We start from the raw sequence: 27,763 nt of genomic DNA, 5'->3' as shown, positions 1-27,763 counted from the left end.
TTTATTCTTGTGTTTTGGCACTATAGATGTCTGGAGAACAGGCCCAGGATCCCATTGCCTGAGCAGGGCACTGTCTGTCTCTCTGTGGCCTGGAGGTTGCTGCTTACCAAGGGTGACGTCTGACCAGTAAGTCCTGGCTGAGGGTACCCTTAACTCAGGGTGGGACAGGGGGCTGCTCCTGACTAGGACTGGGCAGCGTGTGAGCTGGTTAGTCGCCAGTGAGCAGGACTGGTGGGCAGGCCTCAGGTGGGATGCAGTGGCCTTCATGTTCCAGAAGGCCCGCAGGACACCGGCAGCCTGGAACACAGGGCCTCACACAGTGGGCTGCCAGTTCCCCTAGGGGTATGTGCTGGTTGAAGCAGGTGCGGGGGCAGGGTGGTCCACACTCATCAAACACAAAGCCACGGTCCGTGGGGCAGCCCACCACTGTAGACAGAGGAAAGCCCGTGTCACAGAGGTCCCCAGCATCTCTCTGGCTGTTAGGACATTGTGCTATGTCTCCCTGTACCCTCCCTGCCCAGACCAGTCTATCGGGCTACCCCTCCTTTCCGAACTGGGCCTTCATTTCACGCAAACTGGTATCACCCCCTTACCACAGAGTGTAGGGCCCCTCCAGACAGGAGTCACCCCAGCCTGGCGACAGTGGCTAGCATAGGCTTCCAGGGCATCACAGAGACAAGCGTCAGCTGAGGCTCCGGGTCCACAAGCACATAGGTCATACACACAGGCAGCAAAGAAGGGTTCTGGGGGTACCACAGCATGGCAGTGACTGAACGGTGAGGTCTTCAGGAGCCCACACCGGGCATTGGCCTCACGCCTGGCACGGTAACCTACTGCCCGACATGGGTCCACCTCTCGGCCTGCAGAACAGGGCCGGCTAGGACCCAGGCCTTCAGGGACCTACATGGAGAGAGCAGCCATCATATGAAAACATCCCTGGCAAAATCTCCCTTTGAGTAGAACGTGTCACGCTCCTGCAAACAAAGTCTTACCTCCAACCTTAAATGGAACTCAATGGATTGGGGGGGAGGGGAATCAAAAGGAAGGCCAGGGGGTGGTGGTGCACGCCTTTAATCCCAGCACTCAGGAGGCAAAGGCATGTGGTTCTCTGTGAGTTCGAGGCCAGCCTGGTCTACAAAGTGAGTTCTAGGACAGGTTCCAAAGCTACACAGAGAAAACCTGTCTCGAAAAACCAAAATAAAAATAAAAAAGACAAGAAAGTAGAAGTGGGGGGGGGCTAGCTGGGAAGAGGAAGGGGATTAGTGGGAACAGGGGAGACCAAGAGAGGGCGATGGGGAAGGTAATCAAAATTCAGTAAATACATGTATGAAAATGTCAAACTGAAACACATTATTATGTGTAATTAATACACGCTAATGAAAACACATCCTTTAAAGAGCCAAACATAGCGGGGCACACCTGTGACTCTAGAAGTCTGGGGGGGGATCCTGGGCCAGATAGAAAGGTCCAGGACAACCTGGACAACATAGTGTGACTTTGTATCAAAAAAGAGAAAGCAAGTGAATCAAAGCGCCCCCTTTGGGAATAGCAAAGGATGGGCTAGGATGGGGTGCAGTTGGGAGGGCTTCTCTCCACAAAGCCTTCACTTTGATACTCTGCACCCCCCGGAAAAACCAGGATGGTTCTGCACTTTGGAGACAGAGGCGGGAGGGTTAGTCAAGGCTACACAGAGAGTTCAAGGACAGTCTAGGTTACAGGAGACCCTTTCTCAAAACGGAACAGAAGGAACAGAAGGAATCAAAAGTGCCCATCGCTCAGGTCTGTGATTCCCGAACAATGGACGCTGGGAGAAGAGGATCACAGGTCAGACATCAAAACAACAAAGGAAAGCACTGACTCTCTTTTGAGATAAAATAAGACCTGAGTAGGTAGACCTTGACCTGTTCAAGGTCATGCAGCCTGTGAGTGACTGAGAGACAGAACAGGCTTTAGGGATTCAGGAGACAAGGCTTCCAACAGGCCATCCTCCCTCTGCTATTAATCGAGACAGGCTCCAAGCCTCCAACTTCCATGAAAACCCCCACATCTGTCTTGGGTCCCTTTTCACAACAAGGGCCAGTGCCCAGTTCTTCTAGAGCCCCGACTCCTTGCTCCCAAGTCACTCACCTTCCAGCTGTTCCCAAACACAGCCTCTGTGGTGTGGAGCCTCCCATCTGGACCCTGCAGATCATCCTGGGCAAAGCCATTGAGGTTCCCGCAGAGACCACAAGTCCGGCCCCGGTAGGAACTGGGAACTCTCACCTCCACCTGGGACTGCCCATCCCACAGTACCTGTGCAAGAGGCCCGGGACTAGGGATGCGGAAGGAGAGAGACCCCAAGGAGCTCATGTGCTAGTCTGACAGTTCCCCTGCTGGGGGATGAACAGGTGCACATTGCACATTGAAGGGCCACTTCCCTAATCCTGGCCAAACACTGATGGTGGAGAGGCCTGCCCACTATTCCTGGGTACCGTTCAACTGGGTTTCCGGTGGAACAAAACCCATTTCCTGAGATTCACTGTCTTGTGGCCTTAAGGATGATACAATGTAATTAGAGTTTGGATCAAGGGCACATAAGCATGGGTTTGTCAGTTAGGACTCTGGCTGGAAGCAAGAGAGCAAGCCACCTTCCCCCATGGGAGTTGGGAGAGCCCACAGAGACCACCTTGTACACCTTCTTGGCTGCTTCCCTAACCCTATCAACTCCCCACTTTACAGACAGGCAAACTGAGGCCCAGAGAAGGCTGATGATGGCTCAGAGTCTCAGGATATGGAGGGCTGAGCCAAGACTGAAAACAGGCTCAGGACAGAACCTTTTGAGGATGTAGCTGTGCGCTCTCCCTTCCGCCTCCTCCTTCCACCTGTCTTTGTAGGATGTAGGAAGCATGGGACCCCGGGCCCACCCAGCGTTACCCTCCAACCACACCTGAAGTCCAGGTTGGGCATGCAGGATCACAGTGTGACCACGAAGTTCAATGTACAGCAGGGGCTCCTGAAGGAAGGGCAAGGTCACCGTGTGCTGGTCCACCTGGGAAAGAGAGGGAGAAGGGAGGGGCCGTGCTGGGCCAGACAGGTGAACTGTGCAGGACTGACCTTCCCCGGTCCTTGGCTCACCACGACCGTCCTGCCCTGCAGCAGCCTCACAGCCACGGTTCCCAACAGCACCGTCACCTCTTGGGTCCAGGCCACACCCCTCCGGCCACGGTCATCATTAGTCACGTGGACACTATGGGGAGGAAGGGCCTGGGTGCCAGAGGTCAGAGGCGCCAGGTTTAGGCGGCAGGGAGTAGGGAGAAGGGTGCACACCTGAAGTCGTCGCCGTGGCAGTCCTTGGCCAGCACGTAACTGCAGCTGCCCTGGAAGTGCAGCAGGCGGCCATCGAAGGTGCGGTAATGGGGGTCCCCAAAGGCCATGCAGGAAGCCGGTCGGGGCAAACAGCGGGGACAGCAGCTGCCGGGGCTCAGGGCAGGAGCCTCATCCTGGCCTCAGACCCAAACATGGTCAGTCACAGGACACTCCCTTGTCAAGTCTCAGCTGTCTCTCATAGTAGTCTGAGCATCCACCCAGCTTCTCTCTGACCCCTTGAACCCAGATTCACTGAGAGCGGGTCAGGCCACCCTCTGGTGGTCACTCCCGGAACAGCACCATCCTTGGCGCCACTAATAGCTCATGAAGGCAAGACAAGGCCAAGGCCCCCTCACGGCTCTGGGATGGCAGTGCCCTGTGCACCCCGCTCCTACCACCTTGGACCAAAACACTCACCGAGCCACATGCGAGCTTACTGCAGCGTTGGCTCTGGCAGCGCACAGTGCCAGCCAAGCAGGAGCAGCTGGTGCAGGCATCCACGGCCCAGTGTTCCCCAGAGGCTACCTGGCGGCCCTGATGCGTGCAAGACTGGGTAGAGGCTGAGGGAAAATGAGACAAAGAGGGTCAGTGGCCTACTCAAACCCTCCCGTGCCGGTGGAAGGACACACATTTCTCCTTCTTAGACTGGGTGGCGGAGGATCTCCTTCCCATCTGCCCTGTTGTACGCTCCTGTGGGGCAGACGGACAGGATCATCTGTGTCGCCCTTCCTCCGCCATCACAGCCCTCACCTTGGCGCTGCTCACCCTAGGTGCCAACCCTAGCCACCTCCAGCCAGTCATGAGGACAGGGCAGTCTTAGCACTCCTTGAGGCACTATTGTTGAGGGGTTTCCTGCAGGAAGCAAGCCTGCGATTTCCGGGGGAGGGGCTTCTGAGGAGGGTCGTGTTCCATCTGTCCCTCCTGTCTGCCCCCAACAGTGCAGGCGGGAATGAAGCCCAGGTCTCAATGCCTTGTCCAGAACAATGAGGCCACCACACACACGGCCCATATTTGCTGGCGGATGTTGGACCCTCTTCCCTTGGCACACCCACCTGTCCCCAGATCCCATGACAGGTGCAGGTAATGCAAGCGTTGCTGGGAATCTGCCAACCCTCCATCCCCCACACTCTTGCCGAGAGCCCCCCCCCCCATTCTAAGGAGGAGGAATGCGTGTCCTTTCAGCAATACTCTCCCTTCTTGGAACTCAGCCCCATTCGCAAGCACCCTGAGGGTGTTCATTTCCTCGGCAAGCCTGGTCAGCCTGGCGGGAATCAGGCTGATTGGTTATGGAGTCCTGGAGATCCAAAATGCCAGTCCCTGGAACCCCCTACTGGGCCAAACCCCCAACTGCAAAACGCAATGCCCACAGTGGGCCTGGGGACCACGAGGCCCCTGAAAAACCCTCAGGCTTGAGAACGCAGGCTTCGTTCCCTATTTCTTCTGCCTCCTGGAGCTCCCCTCCACCCCAGTGGGTACCTTCCCCATTCCCACAAAAGAACGGAAGCTGCATTCCACCTGCAGACCTCAGGGCACCCACGAATGCCTCGTCCATCCCCAGGCTCCTCTCTGGCCACTCACCCTTACACACGGGGCAGCAGCCGTCAGCGGGTGTGTGGCGCTCCCACGGGTGACAGCTGAGCTCAGGGCAGGTCCGGCGAGTACAGAGCCATGTCGGATCCTATTGTGGTCATGTAAATATGATAGAGAGAACACAGCAGGTCTCGTGGAGTCGTGGGGGCAGAGCTGGGAGGAGGGTGTAAGGCAGGAGGTGACATTCAGGACAACTGTCAGAGTGAGCAAGAGCTCAGGGGTAGCTACGGGGAAGAGGAGAACCACAGCACACAGAGCAGGAGAAAGGGGGATCTGGGAGTCCCCACAGCAGGAGGACTCACCTGACACTGGCAGGTATAGCAGGGGTCTGGTGGCATCAGCTCAGTCCCCCGCAGGTCCTCTGTGCAGTTACTCAACGCCTCTGTGAAGGCAAGAATCCAGTGTGGGGTGAAGGGGTCAGGGGACAGAACTGCCGTTCAGTTCTCTCCACACAAAGAACAGTTGGACCTCCTGGGTTTTTTTCTGTTTGTTTGTTTTTGTAGGTGAGCTCAATGAGACAGAGAAAGTGGCATCCTTGCAACAGGGGCGATGATAATCCCCACAGCAATGGGGTATCTGTCCTTTACCAAGCCGATTTTAGTACACGTGCTGCTGAAGCACCTTCAACCCCTAGGGAGAAATCTGCTTCTAAATGGAGTGGGACCGGAAACCCACACAGCATGGCTCCCTCAGCCTGGGGTTACTGAGCATGGAGCACGGCCAGGTGGCCTGGCCCATTCTTCTTGTTCGGTCCCTTAATGTAATCTGGCCAGAGGGGGAGTTAGTGAGGGATCCCAGGTTCTGGCTCCATCACCCCATGAGAACAAATTAATCTACTCCTGAGTCTCAGTTTTTTTTTTTTTTTTTTTTTGTGTGTGTGTGTTTTACACACTTTTCCTGACCGGATCACTGTGAAAATTAGATGAGATACGGTTTATGAGAAGCACCGAGTGGTGTGTGGTATGCATTAGGCGCTTAATAAATGAGTCTTCCTCTCACCCGTTGCAGTTCGTGCTAGCGAGTGCTATAAAAATATCCCAACGGATGTTCTCACAACGTTATGCACCTACTGAATAGCCCCGAGCTGTAGCTTAAAGATGATGAGGATGGTGAACTCTGTGTTACCAAGGAGCTGTATGTCTCGAGGACAGAGGGGCAAGCAATCCTCCCGTCCGGGGAATCCTGTCTGTGTGTAGGAAGATGTGAGCGTGCATAGCCAAGCTGAACCATCGTGTCGCTGATGGCTTCCACGCCCGCTGATGGGGAGGCTGAGTACATGCCAAGTCTTAGTCTTAAATCTAGGAAACAACTGTGCTATTTTTCAATATTTATAATGAAAATATGACTCTTTACTTCCACATACCTTTTTAAATTCTTATTTGAAGAAAAGAAACAGACCGGCTCTCCCTATTCCTGCTGCTGAGCCATTCAATGTCCCTATGGTCTTTGCTTTGTGGCTCCCAAAGAGCCAGCCGACAACTGCTACCCTACAGCGCCCCCTGCTGGGCAGGATGTTCTACAAAGCGCACCTGGCCGCAGAGGCCAGTAGTCCCCGGCAGCTTCCACTTAGGAGTGGAATTCGCTCCACCCATTTAGGCCAAACAGTACACTTGAGTGGAGAGAGGGCTGAAGCAAAGCGGGGGAGAGCTAGCTGGCTCTTCTAGCATTTCTCCAGGGGCGCAGCCCTGCCCGCCCAGTTTATCGGCCCTTTCGCCTAGGACTCACGGGCGCAGGTGGGGCAACAGTGCCGGGGCCCAGGGGGTAGACGCTGGCTTGGTGGGCAGCCCACCAGAACGGGGCATTGCCGCCGGCGACAGTGAAGGCTGGGAGGTCTCCCAGGCTGCAGCTACAAGAAGAATGAACGGGGAGAGATGAGTCCAAAGCCGTGGCAGCTGAGCTGCCCCTGGGCACCAGGATTCTCAAGGGTGCCTGCTGCACCCTTCATGTAGTGTGGGCATGTCGCCTTGCTCTTAATCTGGAGATGATGCCCCTTGGGGCCTGAATCATCACGTGACCTCTAATCCTTCGGCATTCTTCATCACCCTCCCCACTCCACTGCCTGTCTTCGTACCCATAAACCGTTCATCACTTTTGTTTCTGGCAATAGGGTCTCATGTAGCCCAGGCTGGCCTCAAGCTTGATATGTAGCCAACCCCGGCTTTGAATTCCTGGGACCCTCCTGCCTCTACCTCCCCAGTGCCAGGATTACCAACATATAACCCCACGCCCTATGTATGTGGTACTTAGGACTGAACCCAGGGATCTATGCACACCAGGCCAGCACTTTACCAACTGAACTACATCGCAGCCCTCACCGCTACTGCTAACGTAGAGTAAACACTTCCCATGAGGGCTGCTTGCTGAACACCACCACCTCAAAGACCAGGTCCATAGACAGCTTCCCCACTCGGACCCTGTGCTCTGCCTAAATCCAGACCTGGTCCCACTGACCAAGCTCAGCTTCTGCCCTGGACCCAAGGACACACAATGTCTGATCGCCATGGTCCTGCTCCATCAATTAGCCAGTCCCAAACCCTGCCCTTTCCTACCTCACAGATGCACACTTCACAGGGGTCTGTCGCTGGCTGGAAGCTCTCCCCAGGCTCGTACTTCTGACCCTCATGCTCACAGCCTTGGGGACAAGAACAGAGGAGAACCTTCAGGCTGACAGTGATGTCAAGAGGGGAGCTCCTCCACGCTCCGGCTCTTGTCCCTCACCCCGGGGCTGAGGAGTGTACAAGAACGAAGGCCACTGCTCCTGGAGCCCCCTCACACCCACCTCTGCCACCCAGTCCAACACTAAAAGCAGGGAGGTGCTCACCACCTACCCAGGGCTCCCTCCCACACCAGGTTCCAAGTACCAGAACACCGAGGGCAGCAGTCGCCGGCCTCCTGCTGGGGCTGGATGCAGGCACTGGCACACTGGACTAGGGCACAGGTGACGACGCCCTTGTGACACATGCAGATGGAGCAGGGGCTGTTGGCAGGCACCCAGCTACTACCTTCAGGATGCTCCTCCCCATGAGCGAGGCAGCCTGGGTCCCAGGCAGGTAGGTGTAAGCTTCGAGTCCAAGATCTGGCTATCTGTAGCCCCTCCCATCCCACCTGTGGTCAGCAAGACATGGGGGCACCAGGATGGGGCTGTGGCATGGATATGGGTCAGGACAGAGCGCACGTCTGCGGTGGTGCAGGGAGTCATTTGTGTGTTTGATCAAGTTTCAGGCAGCAGGAGTTATCAATGAAAGCCCATGGGGCAACACTGGTATGAACACGGGATGAATGTATCCAGTGGGGATTATGTCTGTCCTGTCTTGTTTACAAGGCAAGGGATGCTGAGGGGGTTCTGGGTTGGCTACACAGGGTGAGGTGAGAGGCAGCAGACTGGCTGAGAAAGGCTGGGATTCCGGAGCCAGAGGCCAGAATGTGCAGCTTGACCTTGTGACCTGCAAGCTGAGTGGCCAGGAAACTTAGGTCACCTTTTTGTGTCTCTGTTTTTCATCCTCAAAACATGCGAGGAAGGGGACCAGGGAGACGGTTTAGCCAACAAATCCACTTGCCACCAAGCTGGGCAACCTGAGCAGGGTCCCTGGGACCCATGTGGTAAAATGGGGGGAAAACACCCCCATGAGCTGTCCTCTGATCTCCATGTGCAGGCTGGGATGGGCTCCCCAAACAAAATAAATGAACAAAAGTAATAAAAAGTAGGAATGAGGACAGCATATCCAGATAAGAGAGCTGTGCTTTTAAAGTGAGGTGTGTGTGTGTGTGTGAGAGAGAGAGTCGTTTACCTGTAATAAATGTTCTAATAAATGTTATTAACCATGATTATTATTACTACTGAAATAGGCAGGAATCTAGCCTGACACTAAGGGTGTGTTGGTCCAGGAGAGGAAAGGCTAAATATGGATTAGAGGGACAGTCAAGAACAGAGGCACGGTGGGGGTGAAGGGAAGGTTATAGGATCAGGGGCTGAAGTGTGGGTACAAGGTCGGGTATACCTGCGCACTGAGGACAACAGCTCCCTGGCTCTGTGACCTGAAGCAAGCAAGGCAGAGGCGGGCACCGAAGCCTCGTACAGCTGACCTGGCCGGCCTGCGGGCAGGAGATGCAGGGTCAGGGGCGTGCCATGCAGGATCAGGGGCGTGCCATGCAGGCTTGGGCCCAGAGGCATGGGCCGCTTTGGCTCAGCCTTGCTTCTACGTACCCAACAGCGGCAGCGCTCGCAGCTGCCCTCCGGTCCCTCAAACTCCTCCCCATCTTGGTACTCCTGGCCCTGAGAGAGGCAGCCTATGGGAGACACACATTCTGTGGGGAGTGGGTCTACCTGGCAGAAGGAGAGGGGAGGAGGAGGGCACAGCTGCCAGGCACACAGAAAGATGGTGGCAAACTATGCTCACTGCGACAAACAGGGCAGAAGCAGGGGCCTGGAGAAGGCTGTGTGCAGAGAGCCGGAGGACACGGTTTCTTCTGGCAGTGCATAGAGCCTTCCTGGATGAGAGATCATAGTGTTACTTGGACTTCCACGTCATCTTCCAATCAGACGGCACTACAATCTTGGCAGGTACCCTGCTGAGCTTATCAAGTCTGAGCCCCTCTTCCCTGGCAGGTGAGACCTGACCCCACTTTTGTCTCATCGGATGTCACAGGATGTTTATTGCTGCTTAGATGCAGACAACCCATCCCAGGCCAAGAAGGAAGATAAGGGAATGAGAAGATGCCAAGACCCCAAAGAGTCCCTTCACCTGGCAGGTGCAGAGGGAGCAGGTGGGGTCAAGAGGATCAGGAAGGGTCTCTCCAAGGGCAGCAGTGATCCCATGGTACAGGCATCCTGGCAGAGTGGGGAATGGGACAGGTGGGCCACTGTCAACAGAGCCCTCCGCTGTCACGTGCACACGTGCACACACTCGCACTCACACACAGACACACACACACACACGAGCTTAGCTAGAGATAGTAAGGCAGAGAGGGGCAGGGGAGGGGATGGGTGCAGGAGAAGCTATTATCAGGACTATCAGATTCTGCACAGAGATTTGCATGCATGAAGAGGCTGGGGGGACAGTGGATGTGAAATGGGGATGAAAGGCCTAGAAGAATGCCCTGCCTCCTTGGGAGAGGACAGGGTGGCACAGGCAGGCTGGATAGGTAACTAGCTGGGTTGGGTCAGAGGAGGTGGGCTAGAAAAGCTGCCCATCCTGGTTGGTGACTTGGGGCAATGGGAACCACTGGACCGTTTTCGAGAGGGTGACATTTTAAGAAGGCAGCAAAACAATTTAAGAGAAGGAAAGTTTAGAACACAAAGGACCATTGGTGAGGCGACAGTGGGAACAGAGACGAGGGCAGATCATGCATGCTTATGGGGATTCTGGGAGTAAGAGAATCTCTGTGTGTCTATCGCAGGGGGTTCAACTGTACGCAAACCTCCCGCCCACTGGTGCTTAGCCCCAGGGAACCCCAGCAGGAGTAAGGGGGTGAGGCGGGTGGCTCATACCCTGGCAGGTTGGACAGCAGTGCTCAGGTACAGTGAGTGGGTGGCTGCAGGCTGGAGGCTCACAGGGCCGGCGGGTGCAAGTCACAAAGCCTCCAAGGCAGGTGCACAGGTTGCAGGGTTCCCGGGGGTCCGGGAACTCCTGGCTGCTCAGATAGGATACCCCCAGATATTCGCAGCCTATCAGAGATGGGAACCGAATAGGAAGGCAGAGAAGGGAGAGGAAAGCAGTCATTCCCTGAGCTTGACCGGGCAGGAGGCCAGAATCTCAAAGACCTGGCACCTGGGGGCGTTGGGGTGAGGCTGGGTCCAGGATCTAGTAAAGGAGCCTCGACAGACAGGGTGGGGTTTGGACTGGCCAAAGGGCAGGTTTTCTCCCCTGCACCCTGCAAGAAATACTAGTATCCATCTATAAGAGAAAATACACTAGGCTCTGCGACAGGGTTAGATGCTCAGCAGGCCACTGCTAGAAGGCTCCAGTTCTCCTAGACTACAGTTGGGGATGCAGTGGTGTAGATCAAGTTAGCCCCATTCCAATGCTACATCAACGCAGGTTGACTAAGGAGGGAGACCTGCACTCCTCTATGACATTTTGCTTGCATTCCTTAAAAAGGAAGGTAGTGGGGGTGACTCAGAAGTTAAGACCACTTGTTCTTGCAGGGGACTGGGGTTCAATTCCCAGCACCCACGTGGTTTATGATCATCTGTAACTCTAGTTCCAGGGGGTCTGACGCCCTCTTCTGATTTCTGAGGCCATTAGGCACACACATGGCACACAGGCATACATGCAGCCAAAACACTCATACACACAAACTAAATAAACCTAACAAACAAGCAACCAACAAGAAAAACCTAACAAAGTGAACGGGGTATAACAGCACATGCCTATAATCCCAGCATCTGCCAAGCAGATGCTCAAGGGCAACCTCAGCTACACATAGAGGGGAGGCAAGAGAGGTGGCTCAGTGGCTAAGGATAGGTTTGCAGTACCCAAGTACCCAAGCCAAACAGGGCTGCCCACACACCTATAACCCCAGCTCAATGGGGACAGAGTATACACATATATATGCTATTATGTATGGATGGATAGATGATAGATAGATAGATAGATAGATAGATAGATAGATAGATAGATAGATAGATGGATGATAGGTAGAGATAGATGATAGATAAACACATAGATGGATGGATGGATGGATAGATAGATAGATAGATAGATAGATAGATAGATAGATGTTTTTTGAAACAGCACATTGCTAAGGTTGGCCTTGAACTCCTGATCTTGCTGTCTAGATCATTTTAGTCCTAGGATTACAGGCACGGGCAGAATTTAACAGTATTGTGCTTTTGTGGGGGTAGGGGTTCGAGACAGGGTTTCTCTGTGTAACAGTCCTGGCTGTCCTGGAACTCACTTTGTAGATCAGACTGGCTTCGAACTCACTGAGATCCACCTGCCTCCGCCTCCCAAGTGCTGGTGGGATTAGCGGTGTGCACCAGCACCGTGCGGCAACAGTACTGTAATTTAATTGTATTCATTTTCATGGTAATCTGTTCACGACAAGCCTAATTTTCTCATTTAATCCATCTAGGGGGTTGGTGAGATGGCTCTTGCCAGCGTGCCTGGTGACATGAGTTCAGTCCCTGGGAACTGGTGGAAAGAGAAATGACTCTCAGCCGGGCGATGGTGACACACGCCTTTAATCCCAGCAATCGGGAGGCAGAGGCAGGTGGATCTGTGTGAGTTCGAGACCAGCCTGGTCTACAGAGCTAGTTCCAGGACAGGCTCCAAAGCCACAGAGAAACCCTGTCTCGAAAAACAAACAAATAAACAAACAAACAAAAAAAAAAGAGAAATGACTCTCAACACTTAGCTGTCCTCTGACCTCCAGCTACATAAACTTAACCAGTATGTTCATTTGAAGAAAAGGACTGGGGCTGGAGAGATGGCTCAGAGGTTAAGAGCACTGTCTGCTCTTCCAGAGGTCCTGAGTTCAATTCCCAGCAACCACATGGTGGCTCACAACCATCTATGAGATCTGGTGCCCTCTTCTGGCCTGCAGGCATACATGCAAGCAGAACACTGAATATGTAATAAATAACGATTTAAAAAAAAAGAAAAGGACTAAACAAATAAATAAAATTACATTTGGTAGAAGATGTTAAAATAGATTGGGTTGCTGTAATCCCAACATTTGGGAGGCGGACGAAGGAGGAGCAGGGCAAAGGTCATCCTCTGCTATACAGCAAACTGGTGGCCACCATGGGATACGTGAGACCCTGTCTCGAAGACTAAAGAGTGCTAAGACAATACAAGCGTGACAAGGAGGGAGAACGTCTCTGGCAGGAGTTAAAGCTTAGGCACGATGGGATTTGGTAATTTGCCCAAATTCATGCTCTTAGATTGTTTCAAGCTCAGGGGAAAAAAATGCAGGCATTAGCATAGGATTTTGTTGTTTGTTTGTTTTTCTCGAAATAAGGTTTCTCTGTGTAGCTGTGGCTGTCCTGAAAGTCTCCATGTAGACCTTGAACTCAGAGATCCGCCTGCTCTGCCTTCGGGTGCTGGAACTAAAGTCGAGCGTCACCACCGCCCTTTCTTTTTTTCTTACAGTAGAAATTGTTTTTACTATTTTGATCTACTTTGGGGCAGTGAAGAGGAGGCTGGCTTGGCTCTCTCATCAGCACCGCCTTAGAGTCCCAGCAGGGTGTGTCCTGTTTCTCCCAATCCCCAGCTCACCATCACAGGTAGGGCAGCAGTCTTCCCTGGCGGGGAAGGGACATTGTGCAGGGGCACAAGCCCGGGGCTCGCAGTTGACGCTGCCCTCCCAGCAGAGGCACACGTGGCACGCGATGCTAGGAGACGGGAAGCGCTCTCCACTGGCGAACACCTTCCCCTGGTACAGGCAGCCTAAGAGGGAAAAGCACGGACTGGGGGAACGTGGTGGCTGGTGGCCAGACCCTGGTATTGGGCCTTAGTCCTTAACATTCTTATTAAAGTCCCCAGGTAGGAGAGACCGCCCGCCCGAGGAAGGAGGACCTCTGGGAAGGCATATTCTAAGAGCAGGGACACCAAGGCTGGGAGACGGATAGCCGATGGCAAAACGGGATGGGGGTGCCACCCGGATCTCGAAGGGTACCACAGAGGAGGTACCATCGCAGGAGGAACAGCAGGGGCCCCGGCGCGGGTGGGCGCAGGGTGCTGGCGGGCAGGGCAGTCGCTGGCAGGACACCGAGCCATCCAGGCAGAGGCAGCGGCTGCAGGGGTCTCCCGGTGGGAAGAAGTGCTCCTGGTTGCGGGCGGGAACCGCATCCCCTGACCGTGGGCAGCCACCCGGGACATCTGCGAGAGAGTGTGTCACGTGGCACGAGGGGGCAGGAGGAACCGCGGGGAGGGGCTGCCTTGGGAGCGTTGCCTACCTACCGCGGCACTGCGGGCAGCACTCTCCCGGAGGCAGGACTGGCTCAGGACAGGACAGCGGCGGACAGCGACGCGCCAGGCACTGTACGTTGCCGCTCTGAGGATAAACAGAAAGATGAAGTCAAGTCGGATTAGTGCGAAGTGGTCCCCAACCCTTACACATACTCCCTTTGACTCCGGGTCACACACTCACCAGGCAGTGACACAGGCGACACGGGTCAGTGGGGTGAGGGAAGTCCGCTCCATTGGGGTACTCTTTCCCACCAAAGGCACAGCCTAAAGAGGGGGCAGCTATGGGCCGTTGTCTACAGGGCTTAAGTACCTGTTGGGGAGTTCTCCATGCCATGGGCACCCATACCCCAACCTTTGCAGTCTGTCCTGCAGCAGGTGCTGGGCAGAGGGTGACCACAGGGGGCGCTGGGGCAGGCGCGAGGCTGGCAGCGAGCTTGGCCTTCCTGACAATGGCACTCTTGGCAGGGGTCTCTTGGATGAGGGAAGCGCTCTCCATCCACAAACACCTGTGTCTCCAAGACGCAGTCTGGGTGGCAGACAGTGGAGAAAGGTGTTTCGGTAGAGGCAGAGGTTGACAGGGCTAGGTGCCACCTGCAGCCTCTCCAGTGCTCCCAGAACCCAGAGCCACCAATCAGGGAGAGGAGGATGGGGGCTACGGGTAGCAATGTATATCTCTCTCACTGGAGTGAAAAGTTTGAGTCCCTTTACTTGCAGATGGAGATGGGTGTGTGTCTCGGGGGTGCTGAGTAGAGCTTACACAAGTGTGTGCCTAGGACACATATCCATGCACACAGGGATCATGCCCCATGCACACACCCGCACTGCAGGAACCTGTGCTACATGGGTGCGTAGGTGACTGCATCTGAGAGCATGTGTAGGATCACAGTGAAGGGTGGTCTGGTAACACAAAAAGGTAGCAAGTCTTTATTCTCCTTCCACCCTTGCCCTTGTGAGTTCCAAAAACAGTTCTGAAAGTCCTTTCTTTGGAAGATATCTGTTGGTCCCATCCAGCTGTGTGACAATGGAGTCCGGATCCCCAGGCCAGTCAGACACAATAAACACATACCTGGACACTTGGGACAGCACTGGCCCGGTCCATTTTGAGGCTTGGCACAAGTCGTGGAAGGACAGTTGACCAATGAGCACCTCACAGTCCCGTCCTGGGAGCAGGGAAGGGACAATGGGAGAGGGCCCAGGAGAGGCTTTGCAGGGCAGCTTTAAGCCCAGGAATGTACCTCACAGTGGCAGGCATGACAGGGGTTGTCCACATCTGTGAAGTTCTGCCCATTGGCATACACGAGGCCATGGTAGGTACAGCTCTCACAGCTGGGGCAGCAGGCACCTAAGTGGGGCAGGCTGGTCAGGGTGGGCTGGTCAAAGCCAAAGAGGAAAGAGATGAGATCTGGCGGGACACTCACCGGGTGGCTGGGTAGGATGTTGGCAGGGTATTGGGGAGCAAAGCACAGCCCTGCACACAGGCAACCCATCTTGGCAGGAACAGGTGGTACAAGGCTGTCCATCTGGTTCCCACTGGATCCCCTCAGCGAACTCCTCACCATTGAGCACACAGGCTACAGCAAGGGAAGGGGGCCTGTCACCATGGCAACCTAAATAGCTTCATCCATCCTTGTCCTTCCCAGCCCAGGGGGACCCTGGTTTGCAAACCCACCATAGCCTCCTTACTGGGGTAGAGTTCTCCCCAGAACATACACAGACACACCTGAGCAGAGCTGGGGGCCAGAGGCAGACCGAGTACAGGGGGCGACCGGGCAGTCCTGTTCCTCACAGGATACTTCACCAGCCTAGGAAGAGGGTCGAGTGAGCGGCCCTTAAGGAGGGACACAGAACTGGGCCCTGGGCGAAAGGTAGGCACACTCACCTGGCAGGAGCAACGAAGGCAGCGGCCATTCTCTTGCAGGGTGAAGGTGTCCTCGCTCTGATAGTCATGTCCCTGGTATTGACAGCCTGGACAGGAGGACAGGGGTCTGGGGGACAGGACTAGTGGCTGAGCAGGAGGCGTCATGCCATCTCAAGGCATATCATCCCACCTTGAGGAAGATCACCTAGGCAAGTCCTCCAGGAGGCCCTGCCTGCCTCCACCACACACACCACAGTGTGTGCCGTGAGAGTGAGGTGAGAGGGGGTAGGAGCGTAGGTGCAAGGAAGGCAAAGCTCACCATCATCCCGAGCCTGTCCCTAGTCGGTGCCTGCCCCTGGCACTCACCATCACACACAGGGCAGCACTGCCCAGGAATCCTGCCCGGATATCTGCAGGGTGCAGGCGGGCAGGGTAGAGGCTCACACTGGACACTCCCATTCTGCCAACAGGGCCCAGTCAGCAGGGAACAGGCCCTGAAGCCAGGCCCTCCCTGCCAGGCAGACATACTCACAGCACAGCGGCAACTGGAGCAGGGGTCCTGGGAGCCCACGGGCTCCCCACTGCTGTGCTCCCGCCCATTTAGGAAACAGCCTGTAGGCAAACTGTGCTCAGATGCTCTTCAGGGCAAACTCACCGCCCCAATCCCCCCAGTCCAGGTAACTCATGCCGGGCCAGCCACCGGCACTGCTGGCCTCTCTAGGGTCTCTGCTCCACTCCCGACTCACCATCACACACTGGGCAGCAAGTGCCCGGAAGGGGCCTGGCGGGGTACGGACACAGGCTGGCACACTCCCGCTGGCGGCACTGAATCTGGCCCTCCTAGCAAGGGTAGGTAAAGGAGAGATCCCCGTCACAGGGTTCAGCCAAGAAACAGAAATGGCATTAGAAGCCTAGCTATCCACTCATTAGAAGTCCCTATGGGATGAAATGCACCCTCCCCCCAGATTCGTACATTGATGCCTCAGAATATGGTTGGTCTCTTTGGGAAACAGAGTTAGAGAAGATGTAGTCGATTAATGAGGTATTACTAGAGTAGGTTATCCCCCAACCCACTATGACTTAGCATCTGTATATAAAGAGGAACTCAGACACAGAGGGAGAATGCCCAGATGAAGCCAGATCTGGATGCTGCAGCTGGCTCAGCAGTTAGAGTGCTCACTACTATTGCAGAGGAAGCAGGCAGCCCCGGCCACCTGGGAGGGCCGCTCAAAGGGTCTGTTGCCGACAGACTTCATGGGGGCTGCACTCACACACACAAACCCACACTCAGACATGTGTGTATTCGCACAGTTAAAAAAGAAAAACGAGGCCAGCTGTAGTGTGCATGCCTTTAACTCCAGCACCTGAGAGGCAGGTGGATCTCTGTGAGTTCAAGGCCAGTCTGGTCAATCTAGTGAGACTTTCAAAAAAAATTTTTTTGACAAGTGAAAAATAAATCTAAAGTCTTAAGAAAAAATATTTGGATGCTATAAGAGCCAAAGAATGGCAACAATGACGAGAAGCCAGGAAAGGCACAAATTCCCTTTCATAGCCATCGAAGCAATCAAACCTGCCACACCTTGGTCTTGGACCTCAGGTCTCCAGAAGCATGGAGTATATTTCTGTCGTTTGAAGTGACTTAGTGTGTAGCCCTCAGTTACTGAGGCCCTAGGAAGCTAGTACAGACGTATAACCTAGCATGTCACTTAGCTACTACCTGTGACTCAGTCTGTCTTTCTGAAAAAAAAAAAAATAGATGACAATAGTCCGCTGCTCAGAGGCCTGTAGGTTAAAATGAAAAGTGTGGGCGGGCCTCTACTTCAGGACGCCTGTACTTTCAACTGCGCCCTTTGCCGATTCCTAGGGTGTCTTTCCCTACAGCTCCCTCCTCACCTGCTGCCCAAGGCCTAGGTGAAGAGCACCCTCACCCATGAAGTCCTAGATCCAAGCTTCCGAAGAACAAGATAACTCAAGCCACAGAACCCATGCAAACTTTTTTCAAGGTCAACTTTTGGAACTCAAAAGGAAACAGAGAAAATTAAAATTTCATATTGTACTCTACTTACCCATTACAACATATGAGCAACACAGAGTATTCGAGATATTTCACATTCCTTTTAATCCTACTGTCCCTCTCTTGTTTTTTTTGTGGGTTTTTTGTTTGTTTTGTGTGTGTGTGTTTGTTTTGAGGAAGGATAGTTGAGACAAGGTCTCACTATGTAACCTGTGCTGTCCATATATTCATGATCTTCCTGCTTCAGCCTCCTGAGAATTGGGATCACAGGCAGGTGAAACCACTTCCAGACAGGGTCTTACTACATAGGCCCGGCTCGCTTCAAATTCATAAATTTCCTGTCTCTGCCTCCTAAGAGCTGAGATGAAAGGCATCTGCCACCACATCTCGCCCAAAGCCATTCTGGCCCGGCACATGTTAAGAGTTTTGATGTCACAGGATTGGCTACTGCCTAGTCCAACTGTATTCCCCTTTCTCTCTGGTGCTCTGACCACCCAGTGTGTCCTGCCCTATTGGCTCTCCTCCCACCTATGAACTCCTTGAACTAAAATTACCAGCCTGCTAAACAGAGCAGGCAAGCCCACCAGGTCACATGCTCACAGGGCCCACAATACAATCGTCTCTATCTCTGCCTCTTTTCAGTGCCCCCGGATGTGGCCGGTGGAATGAAATCAAGAATCCAGCCGGCCTGATGGCAGGGCAGGGTGAGGGACAAGCCAAGGGCGCCTCAGGACTCACCAGGCACCGGCAGATGCGGCAGGGGTCTCCAGGAGTGGTCCACTCTTGGCCATGGTCCCTGTGAGAGTTACCTTCTGTGCAGCCCGGGGCTGGGGATGGAGAATGGCAATAATGGGAATCTTCCTGGGCCCCATCTTGCCTTCCTCTTCCCGCTCCTCTCATGCTCCCACCTCTGTCTAGACCAGTGGTTTTCAACCTTCCTAATGCTGCGGCCCTTCAATACAATCCTTGTGTTGTGATAACCCCAACCACAAAATTATTTTCATTTCTACTTGTTAACTGTAATTTTGCTACTGTTACGAATCATAATATAAATATTTTTGGAGATAGAGGCTTGCCAATGGGGTCACAACCCACATGTTGAGAACCACTGGTCTAGACTCACAGGGACTCTCAGTGCCCCAGACAGGGTGAAGTCCTCATTGCTCCTCAGCTTGCTCGTCCATGCCTTCCCTAGACAGCACAGCATACCCTCAGTTAGTGAAAACTCCCCTGGAATGCCCTCCCTTCCGTGGTCAGATGGACTAAGCAGACAATAGTCACTTATTATCCAATATCAGAAGGTACATCACGTGCACCTTACAAATGGAAAACAAATGGAGAAACAGCAGCTGAGAGTCGCGGAATCACTAAGAGACAAGGGAAAAATGTGAACTCGGGTATTAACGATCCAGAGTATGATGGGCCTGACATTGCTTGCCCACTGATCAAACATCGGTCTAGAAGGAAGGGTTCTGGAGTCGAGAAACAGTGAGACATCCTGCTGGGGACTCTATAAAGGAAGAGTCATGGAAACTGGAAAGATGGCTCGGCGTTTTGAGGGCACTGATTTCTCTTCCAGAGGACCTGAGTTCGATCCCCCACACTCTCCACAGGCACTGCATACACATGGCGCACAGATGTACGTGCACCCATACACGTTAAATAAATACATGAATAAATGAAAGGGTCATGGGCTCTCACCTTGGCAGACTGGGCAGCAGTGTCCAGGCCTCAGGACTGGCTCAGGGCAGGGGTTTGGCTGGCACTTCACAGGCACACAACGAACCAGGCTCCTCTACAATGGACAATGTCTGTAAAACCCCTGGGTGTGACTTTCTGCAGGTTCAAGGTGGGGCGGTGTTTAGCAGGAATGGCACCAGGTTCCGACGGCATGGACAAGGCTAACAGTGACAGACACGGCAGGGTGGGACAGAGATGGCCCAAGCAAGCAGGCCTGGGCAGGGGCTGCAGTGACTCACCAGGCAAGAGCACTGGAGGCAGGGGTTGGAACTGGACAAGAAGCTGGCCCCTTCCTCGTGACGCTGTCCTTCATACTCACAGCCTGGAAGGTTGGTGGCCAGGATGGCAAGGGTCACTAGAGAGCAAGGTAGGTGGGCAGCACCCAAGAGAAGGCATGGCCCCAAGCAGGTGTGGATCCACGGAGGCCGAGGGGATCCGTGGGTAAGAACAGGGAGTCACCTGGACGGCAGACGGGGCAGCATTCTCCAGGTGGGGTGAGGGTCTCCAGGCAGTTGAGCTCAGAGCATGAGGGACCTTGGCATTGTACAGCTCCTGCCTGCAGAGCAGACATCAAGTCTTCCCCCGAACTCTTTCCACCATCCATGCTGGGGTACCCTGCAGGCCTCAGAGGCCTAGCAGGCTCCAACCGAGATGCTCAGAGGCAAGGCCAGGCCTCGGGTAATGCAGAACAGCGGGGCGGGGGGACATAAACATTGGTGGGGGTTATACTCTAATTCTCTTACCTGGCCAGTGGAGAGGACCAGGTCTCTGGATGTCACATTTCAACAGCTCTGTGGCCCCCAGAGCAGCCTTCAGAACTGGGCACGGATCCCCAAGTAGGAGACCCAGATGCTTGGGGCAACATCAAAAGATGGACCCCCCTATTTTTATATTTCCTCCATCTTCCAGCAAGCGGCAGTCAAGGGTCTGACTCTGACAGTGTACTGGCTTTATTTATAATGGGTGGAGGAGGATGTCCTGAAAGGTGAGCCCATTGCCCCCTCCTCCAAGCCTGTGCCACACGGGACACGACCATCAAAGGCTCTTGTCATATGGAGTAGCAGAGGTCCCGAGACACCATGTACCCTGAAAGGTCTCTGTGTGTGTCCATGGCTTTGAATTATACAGTTTGGGGCATGAGGAGAAGACTGCTGGGGCTCTAAAGCAGTGTCTCGTTTATGCTCATCAAATACTCTGCCACCAAGCTGCCACCAGAGTCCCTTTAAAGTCCACCCACTCCCAGGACTTCAGCCTTGGTCTCTATCCTAGGGTTGGCTGGAGTCCTTGTCCCCCCTAACTGCTCACCAACTGGGATGCCTCTCCTGGTAGGATACTAGACAAAGAACAGGGCGCTCAGTTACAATGGAATTCCAGAGAAGTGACACTGGACAGCCTGGCCTGGTGATGCAGGTCTGTCATTCCAGCTACTCTGGAGGCCGAGGCAGAAGGATCAAGAGTTCAAGACTTGCCTGGGCTGTAGAATGAATCCAAGGCCAGCCTTAGCAACTCAGCAAGACTATGAACTCAAAAGAAGCAAGAGAGCGAGCAAAGACCATGGCAAAGGAGGTTTGTGAATATAGATTAGTGGGGGACTGCTTGCCTCACATGTAGAATGCTCTTGGTTTAATTACCAGTCACACACACACACACACACACACACACACACACACACACACCTAATGTGGTGGCTCATACTTGTAATCCCGGCACTCAGGCTGAGTCAGAAAGATTGCTCTGAGTTGAGCCCAGTTTGGGCTACCCAGTAAGTTTCAGGCTAAAGCCAAGTATGGTAGGGGTACATTTAGAATTTGGGAGGAGGAGACATAAGGATCAGGATCTCAAGGCCAGCATCAGCAACATTAAACAGTTTAAAAAACAACAACAACAACAACAAAAAACAAGAACAGAGAGTATGTCCCAAATACTCTATGGGGTATACTCTATATATTTAAATCATGTGTTTTTTGAAATTCCAATTTTGCAAAGACTAATGAAAGAATAAACAAGGAACTTGGGAGGCAGAGGCAGGAGGACCCCTGTCACTTTGTGATCAGCCTGCTCTACACAGCGAGTTCCAGACCAGCCATGGCTACATGTGAGACTCTGTCTCAAAACAATAAAAATCCCACAGAGTCACTGCCTCCGTCCTCCCAGCTCTTCTCAAGCCTCTGCCATCACCGCCTTTCTAGTTTCCCGTCTGACCTCTCTTATTCCGTGGGATCTAACCAGTCACTGGCCCCTGCCAGTTCTGTAGGAATAGCCCCTGCCTGCAGCCCACTGCCCTCTCTGGCCCTGTGGAGCAGCCTTCCAGCTGGTCTCCGCACCCCTTCCATACCAGGGGGATAGTCCTAACACTCTTTGGCTCTGTGGACTCCAGAGGAATCCCACCACCACAGAAGGAAATCCAAACCACTGAACGGGCAGTATCCTGTCTCTTCTGGCCTTCCTAGACTGTCTCCCACCATGCGTCTCTCCCAACATCAGTACCTGAAAGCAGAGCGCTCTAAAGCCTTCCTCTTTCTAGTGCAATTCCACCAGGCACCTCTGGGGACCCGACAAGCATGTGGAGATTGAGCTCCAGAAAGTAGAACCAATGGGAATCCCAAGGATGAGAGTCCCGGCAGGAGAGGCAGACAGGAGCCAGAACACAACCAGCACAGCATGTCAGTGACAGGTGGCTAGAGAGAGGCAGACAGGACACAGGGACAGGTCTGGGATTTCTAGGTGGGTCTCAAGCACTCACCAGACAGTGGCAGGTGGTGCAGGCGTCTGGGGAGAAGGTCTCCCCATGACCATAAGACTGGCCATTGTGGCTGCAGCCTGAGGTGGAGACAGTAATGTCATTTAGGACCCTAGTGCCTTCTCCAGGCCCCCAAAGAGCTGCAGTGGGGTGGACGGGGTGATACTGACCGCGGCAGTGGGGCAGGCTGGGCTGGGGGCCACAGTGTGCGGTCCCGTCACGGCACACACAGGTAGTGCAGGCATCAGGCTCCCAGCGAGCCCCTTCAGGACAGGTGCGCTGCAGCCCGCAGCACTGGGGGGCAGTGGAGCAGCAGTCACGAGACTCCAGCCGCAGCACCCTGGCTTGCAGGTCCCTGTTCTGGGGAAACAGAGTGGAGGGACAGGCTCAGCTCAGCTCCCATCATAGACAATTCCTTAAGGATTGCAAAATGGAGAAACTGAGGCAGAATGAGGGTTCCTGAGCGGAGGTGGGTGCCCGTCCACCAGTATGTTTCAGGGAATGTAAAGCTATGGCTTGGATAGAGGAACTCTGGGTTTCTTCCCTGTACTAATAATTAAAGAGTAATTTGGAGAGGGGACAAACCCTGGCTGGTGGTTACATGTTATGAAGCCTAGTCTGGTCGTACACTCATGCCTCAGTCTCTCAGGTGCTGGGATTGCAGACACATATCAGTTTGCCTGGCTTTTACAGACCTCACTACCCATCACAGCCGTCTCTAGTGGTGTCTTATGCCTTCACAGTATCCCATTCTCTGACAAACACATGAGGGAATATGTAAACCTGAATCAAAAACACATACCCTGGAGGCTCCCCATTCCAAAAGAAGAGGCATTAGGACCAGTCAGATAAGAACCTCTCTCTGTGCACTTACGACAGAATTCTAAGGGCTGGGGATATATACCTTAGTGGTACAGCCCTTGCCTAGACCATGTGAGGACCTGGGTTCAGTCTCAAGCACTGTCAAAACAATAACCAAACGGGCAAAATAATGGCAAGAGAATGTCTCAGTGGTTACAACGCTGGCTGCTCATGCAGAGGACCTGGGTTTGGTTCCCAGCGCCCATGTAATTCCAGTTCCAAGAGACCCAACTCCCTCTTCTGGCCTTGACGAGCAATAGGCACACGCATGCTGCACAGATAAACATGAGTATAAACACCCATACATGTAAAATAAAAATAGATCTTAAAAAATAACAACAAAGGCTGGTCATGATGGTGCAAGCCTTTAACCCCACACTCAGGAGGCAGAGGCAGGTGGATCTCTGTGAGTTCAAGGTCAGCCTGGGCTACCTAATGAGTTCCAGGACAGCTGGGGCTATGTAGAGAGACCCTGTCTCAAACAAAATGAAACAAACAAAACCTACTGTTTTCGCGTCCTTGGGGCCTCTAAACTCAATCCTTTCTCTTTCCCCAAAACGCAAAGTGCATCCTACCCCATCCCTGCCAGCCTGCCTCCACAGTACCTGCTTCCTGAGGTCAGTCACCTCGGCTTCCAGCCGCTCCAGCCTCTCCTCCAGGGGGCACCATTGCTGTTGGTGGGCCCCAGCAGGGACCAAAGAGTGGGAGGGTGCCTGCTGCTGATAGTCCAGAATGTCCGCGAGCCTCGGGCGCTCTCTGGAGACCTCCCCACCTAAAGGGCGCAAGAAGCCAGCTTGGCCTGTGGGCAGCGGTTGGGAAGGTCTCCTGGGTTCTGTCTTCTAGAGCACGCATGCGCCCCACCGCGTCCCACATCCGTGGGAGGAGACACGTTCTGTGAAGGTGCTGGAGTGGAAGCAGGCAGGGAAGACCACGACAACAGAAACGCGCGGAGACAGTAGCCTAGTTCAGTCTCCAGAAGGGACAGAGAGCAGCATCCAGACCAAGGCCTCCCTGAAGCCTGCTCTGACTCTGCCGGGATCCTTAGGCACGGATCATCCATCCACTGTGGGCCAGAGATAGCTTGGAGACCTGACATGTTATGTTTGATCAAGGGTCCAACACAGGCTGAATTGCAAGGGAGGGTGTCAGACATGTGCAAGAAGGGCTCTTTAAATATTGGGGGGTCTGGTATGTGTGTGTATGTGCACACATGTGTGCGCACGTGTGTGCAGATGTGCAAGTGCACACGTGCACGTGTGCATGCATGCATGTGTGTGTGCACGCACGTGCTCACGCATGCCCCCACTCATCTATACCTGTCAGTAAAGGAACTGCTTTGGGAAAAGGTGCTCCTCACGCCACTGTTTACAAGTGTGTGCCAGAAGCACAGGAGGCCCCATATTGGATGAGGGGGGCTCTGGAAAGCAGAACCTAGCTCTGCTGTTCTAGCAAGGCCCCCAGTAGACACAGCACAGTGAAGACAGCCTGTTCCTGGTTCCAGATAACATTATGTCTAGGAAGGAGGAATGTGCCTCTGAGCCTAGGCCTGGAGTGGGGCACAGCCACGTTCCCCACAGCTCATCCCCCCCCCCCTCCCAAGCCGGGATGGTAAAGGCAAAGGCTGCTTCCCACAGACATTCAGAGAATGGAAGGCGAGTGGAGGCTCCCCAGAAGAGGTGACATAGGATGCTGAAGGCGGCTGGCCTTTCTTTCCTACAGCGGCAACTCAATCAGGACCAGCTGGAGTAATGAAAGCCTTTTTCCCAGGGACACTAGACCTGTGAGGCAAAGGGGTATCACCTCCTTCTTTATTGACCACCCCCCGGGGAGGGGGCATTCCAGTCCAATATCTACCCACGGCTCAGTTAGTGCCACCCCAATGCACTCAGCTACCTAAGTCTGGGACTCGGCACCACCCTTCTGTACCCCTCTTAGTCCCCACCAGTTCCCCGGTTTCCCAGCTGTTCCATAACCACGTCAAGGGTGTTCGTGGATGGGGGGTCTCGGTATCTGAATCCCTCCACCCAAACATGACCTCCTCCAGCTCCGCTACCCCCACAGACCCAGCACTCCAGCCTGCTCCTCCCGTTCAACTTAAGCAGAGGGGGGTCAAGGAAGCAGAGACCTGGGTGGGGGTTGTCCTCTGGTCCACTGGAATCCCCAGCTGAAAGCAGGGCCAGTCACTTTCCTGGAAGATCTGAAGAAAATCCTCCTGGAAGTGGCACGAGCCTGGCTGCACCCCAGAAACTGAATTCGGGTTCCCCCTCAGCCTCCTCCTACCCTGTTCCTGCAGAGACCATCCATTCGTGCAAGCCCCAAAGGCTACAGTCTGACAGGACAAAGTCAGTTCCCACAGAGAGCATTCCCCCTCCCCCCTCCACTTCTCTCAATAGAAATAATTAACTTCAGACACCCAGATACCAGGACAGCCTCTGCTTCATTGTTGCTCAGGACTCCTTGGCAGGGACCCCTGCCTGGCCGCCCCTCCTCCACTCTGCTCGCCCACCGACGGGGAGTACGGAGAGAGCACAGAGGCCGGCCGGGGACAAGTTGCTCAGGCGGGGCTAGAGAAACGGTCTAGCCCTGTCTGACGGATTGCCGGGCCGAGCCAGAAGTGGGGGCACACCCTGGACGCTCCGACTCACCGCATGCGGCCGGCACCATACTCCCGAGCTGCAGGAGCAGAGGTAGCAGTACAGCCCCGACCCCCGCCATGCTCTCTCCTCCCGCCTCGCTGTGGGTCGGTGCTCGGCGGGCGCTGCGGGAGGCGGGGTGCGGAGACTCAAGCCGCCGCCCACCCAGTCTTTGTTCAGGGAGGGCCCGGCAGCTCTCCGCCCCTTGGTGCCTGCTCCCCTACACCACCAAGGGCTGGCTTCTTACCCCCGGGGGCCCCTGCGGGTCCTGACCCATAACAGTCTTCCAAACTCCGCAGGAAACTGGGCGCAGAGTTGAGGGGTCAGGGCCAGCCATTTCCCTGCCCTTTGGGACTACTCATCCTTCAAGGGTTCTGAGTAACTTTTCTTCCTCTACCTCATGGGGCTTATAAGAACAGCAGGCTCAGCTGGGTTCAAAACCTTCAGCAAGGGGCTGGAGAGAAGGCACTGTGGTTAAGGGACCTTGCTACTCTTGTGTAGGATCCGGGTTTGGTTCCCAATACCCACATGAATGCCCACAGTCTGTAATTCTAATTCCAGGGAATCCAATTAGTAACTTCCCCAAAACCAGGCAATACACCCACGCAGGCAAAACACCTCATACATATAAAATAAATAAATATTACTCTATCCTAATCCCTATGTAGTCAATTCCGCATGCTTGTAAATAACCCTTAAATTCCCTCAGTGCCTCTGCTTTTTTAAAGCAGTGAAATCCACTGTCCACTTAAAACTGTACAGTGAAGAGCAAGCCAAGTCTCTTAGATGAAGAATCGGAAGTCTGGGTGTAAAACGGTGTAGGGGCACACACCCACAATCCTGGGTGTAAAGCGGTGGGGGGCACACACCCACAATCCTGGGTGTAAAGCGGTGGGGGGCACACACCCACAATGCTGGGTGTAAAGAGGTGGGGGCACACACCCACAATCCCAGCTTTCCCAGTTGAAGCAAAGATGATCAGAGGTTTCAACACTACACAGCAAGTTTGAGGCCTGCCTGGGATACATTGAACTCCTGTCTGATGAACAACACACACACACACACACACACACACACACACACACACACACACACACTTGAAATGAGGAGAGGAATCGAGGGGAGTGGTTGGCAGATGATTGATGGTCACTTCCAGTCAGGAGTACTCACTCTTCTCAAATCCATTTCTTTCCTGGACCCCACTCACCACTTCTAACCCAGACCCTGTCATGGCCCCAAATGCCTAGACCTTCCTTCTCTGGCTGGATGAGCCTCCTTTTCAGACACTGCTCTCAGGCAGGCCTTCAGCCCCCTTAGGGAGCACGATTGGGCCCTTAGCAGGAAGGAGACCAAGTGTGGGAAAGAGGAAAACTGTCCACCGGGCCTAGGACTGGGAAAGGCTCTGCAGCTGGGAAGGCAGGATGGGGCCCCATGTTCACAGGCAGAGGGACATTGAGGGTGGAGCTGTGAATCCAGCCAAAGTCCCTGTCCTGGCCTTGGAGATCTGGAATGTGAAGCCACCCTCCCCCAACTGAGGCAGGGCAGGAACTGAAGGTCTCCCTCAGGAGTCAAGGCTTGAGTAAAAAGAGGGCAGGGTCTCTTCCCCAGATGTGTGGGCCCCTCTTGGGGCTGAGCAGGGGGGAGGGAGATACTGTGACTCAAACTCTGTGACCTGGAACTGGGGTCACACAGCAAAGGGAAAGTCAGAGCCAGTGAAGCCAAGAGAACCAGGAACTAGCAGCTCTCATCCAACCCCGAAAGTAATGAGAGCGAGTGAGAGACAGACAGACAGAAACACACACACACAGAGAGAGAGAGAGAGAGAGAGAGAGAGACAGAGACTGACAGAGAGAGAGAGAGAGAGACAGACAGAAACGGAGACTGACAGAGAGAGAAAGAGAGAGGAAGAGTGAGAGAGAGAAAGAGGAAGAGAGAGAGGAGAGAGAAACAGAGGAGACTAACAGAGAGAGAGACAGACAGAGAGAAACAGAGACTGACAGAGAGAGAAAAAGAGGAAGAGAGAGAGGAGAGGGAGAGAGAGGAGGGGGAGAGAGAGAGAGAGATAGAAAG

At 54.1% G+C, this 27,763-nt stretch overlaps 1 protein-coding gene across 5 annotated transcripts; it reads right to left on the bottom strand.

Annotated features, from left to right (window-relative positions):
* Positions 1-25,812, bottom strand: Kcp (kielin cysteine rich BMP regulator). Of its 5 annotated transcripts, XM_050141753.1 has the most exons (38): positions 25,706-25,812; positions 23,666-23,832; positions 22,370-22,559; positions 22,203-22,279; positions 19,919-20,015; positions 19,699-19,781; positions 19,421-19,514; positions 18,458-18,546; positions 16,452-16,545; positions 16,238-16,317; positions 16,072-16,165; positions 15,727-15,812; positions 15,568-15,649; positions 15,266-15,418; positions 15,083-15,189; positions 14,914-15,007; positions 14,200-14,373; positions 14,029-14,111; positions 13,839-13,932; positions 13,569-13,757; positions 13,155-13,325; positions 10,424-10,600; positions 9,678-9,763; positions 9,333-9,423; positions 9,140-9,222; positions 8,934-9,027; positions 7,797-7,970; positions 7,485-7,567; positions 6,661-6,781; positions 5,238-5,317; positions 4,924-5,023; positions 3,763-3,905; positions 3,307-3,479; positions 3,115-3,226; positions 2,927-3,028; positions 2,128-2,292; positions 594-900; positions 1-426 (listed from the first exon to the last, which is right to left on the bottom strand). In XM_050141753.1, the coding sequence occupies exons 1-38, from the start codon at positions 25,773-25,775 to the stop codon at positions 209-211; spliced, it is 4,677 nt and encodes a 1,558-aa protein (XP_049997710.1). In that variant the 5' UTR covers positions 25,776-25,812; the 3' UTR covers positions 1-208. The 5 variants fall into 5 exon arrangements, 3 of the variants coding, with proteins under 3 accessions (XP_049997710.1, XP_049997711.1, XP_049997712.1); XM_050141754.1 differs by lacking the exon at positions 10,424-10,600; XR_007591562.1 differs by lacking the exon at positions 1-426 and having other exon boundaries at positions 772-900; positions 993-2,292.
* Between the last annotated feature and the right edge of the window lie 1,951 nt (positions 25,813-27,763).

The sequence above is a fragment of the Alexandromys fortis genome, unplaced genomic scaffold, assembly GCF_014885135.2.
Source record: "Alexandromys fortis isolate MF-2015 unplaced genomic scaffold, M_Fortis_MF-2015_v1.1 scaffold_44, whole genome shotgun sequence".
Lineage (NCBI taxonomy): Eukaryota > Metazoa > Chordata > Mammalia > Rodentia > Cricetidae > Alexandromys > Alexandromys fortis.
This window is presented reverse-complemented; position numbering and strand designations above follow the sequence as displayed.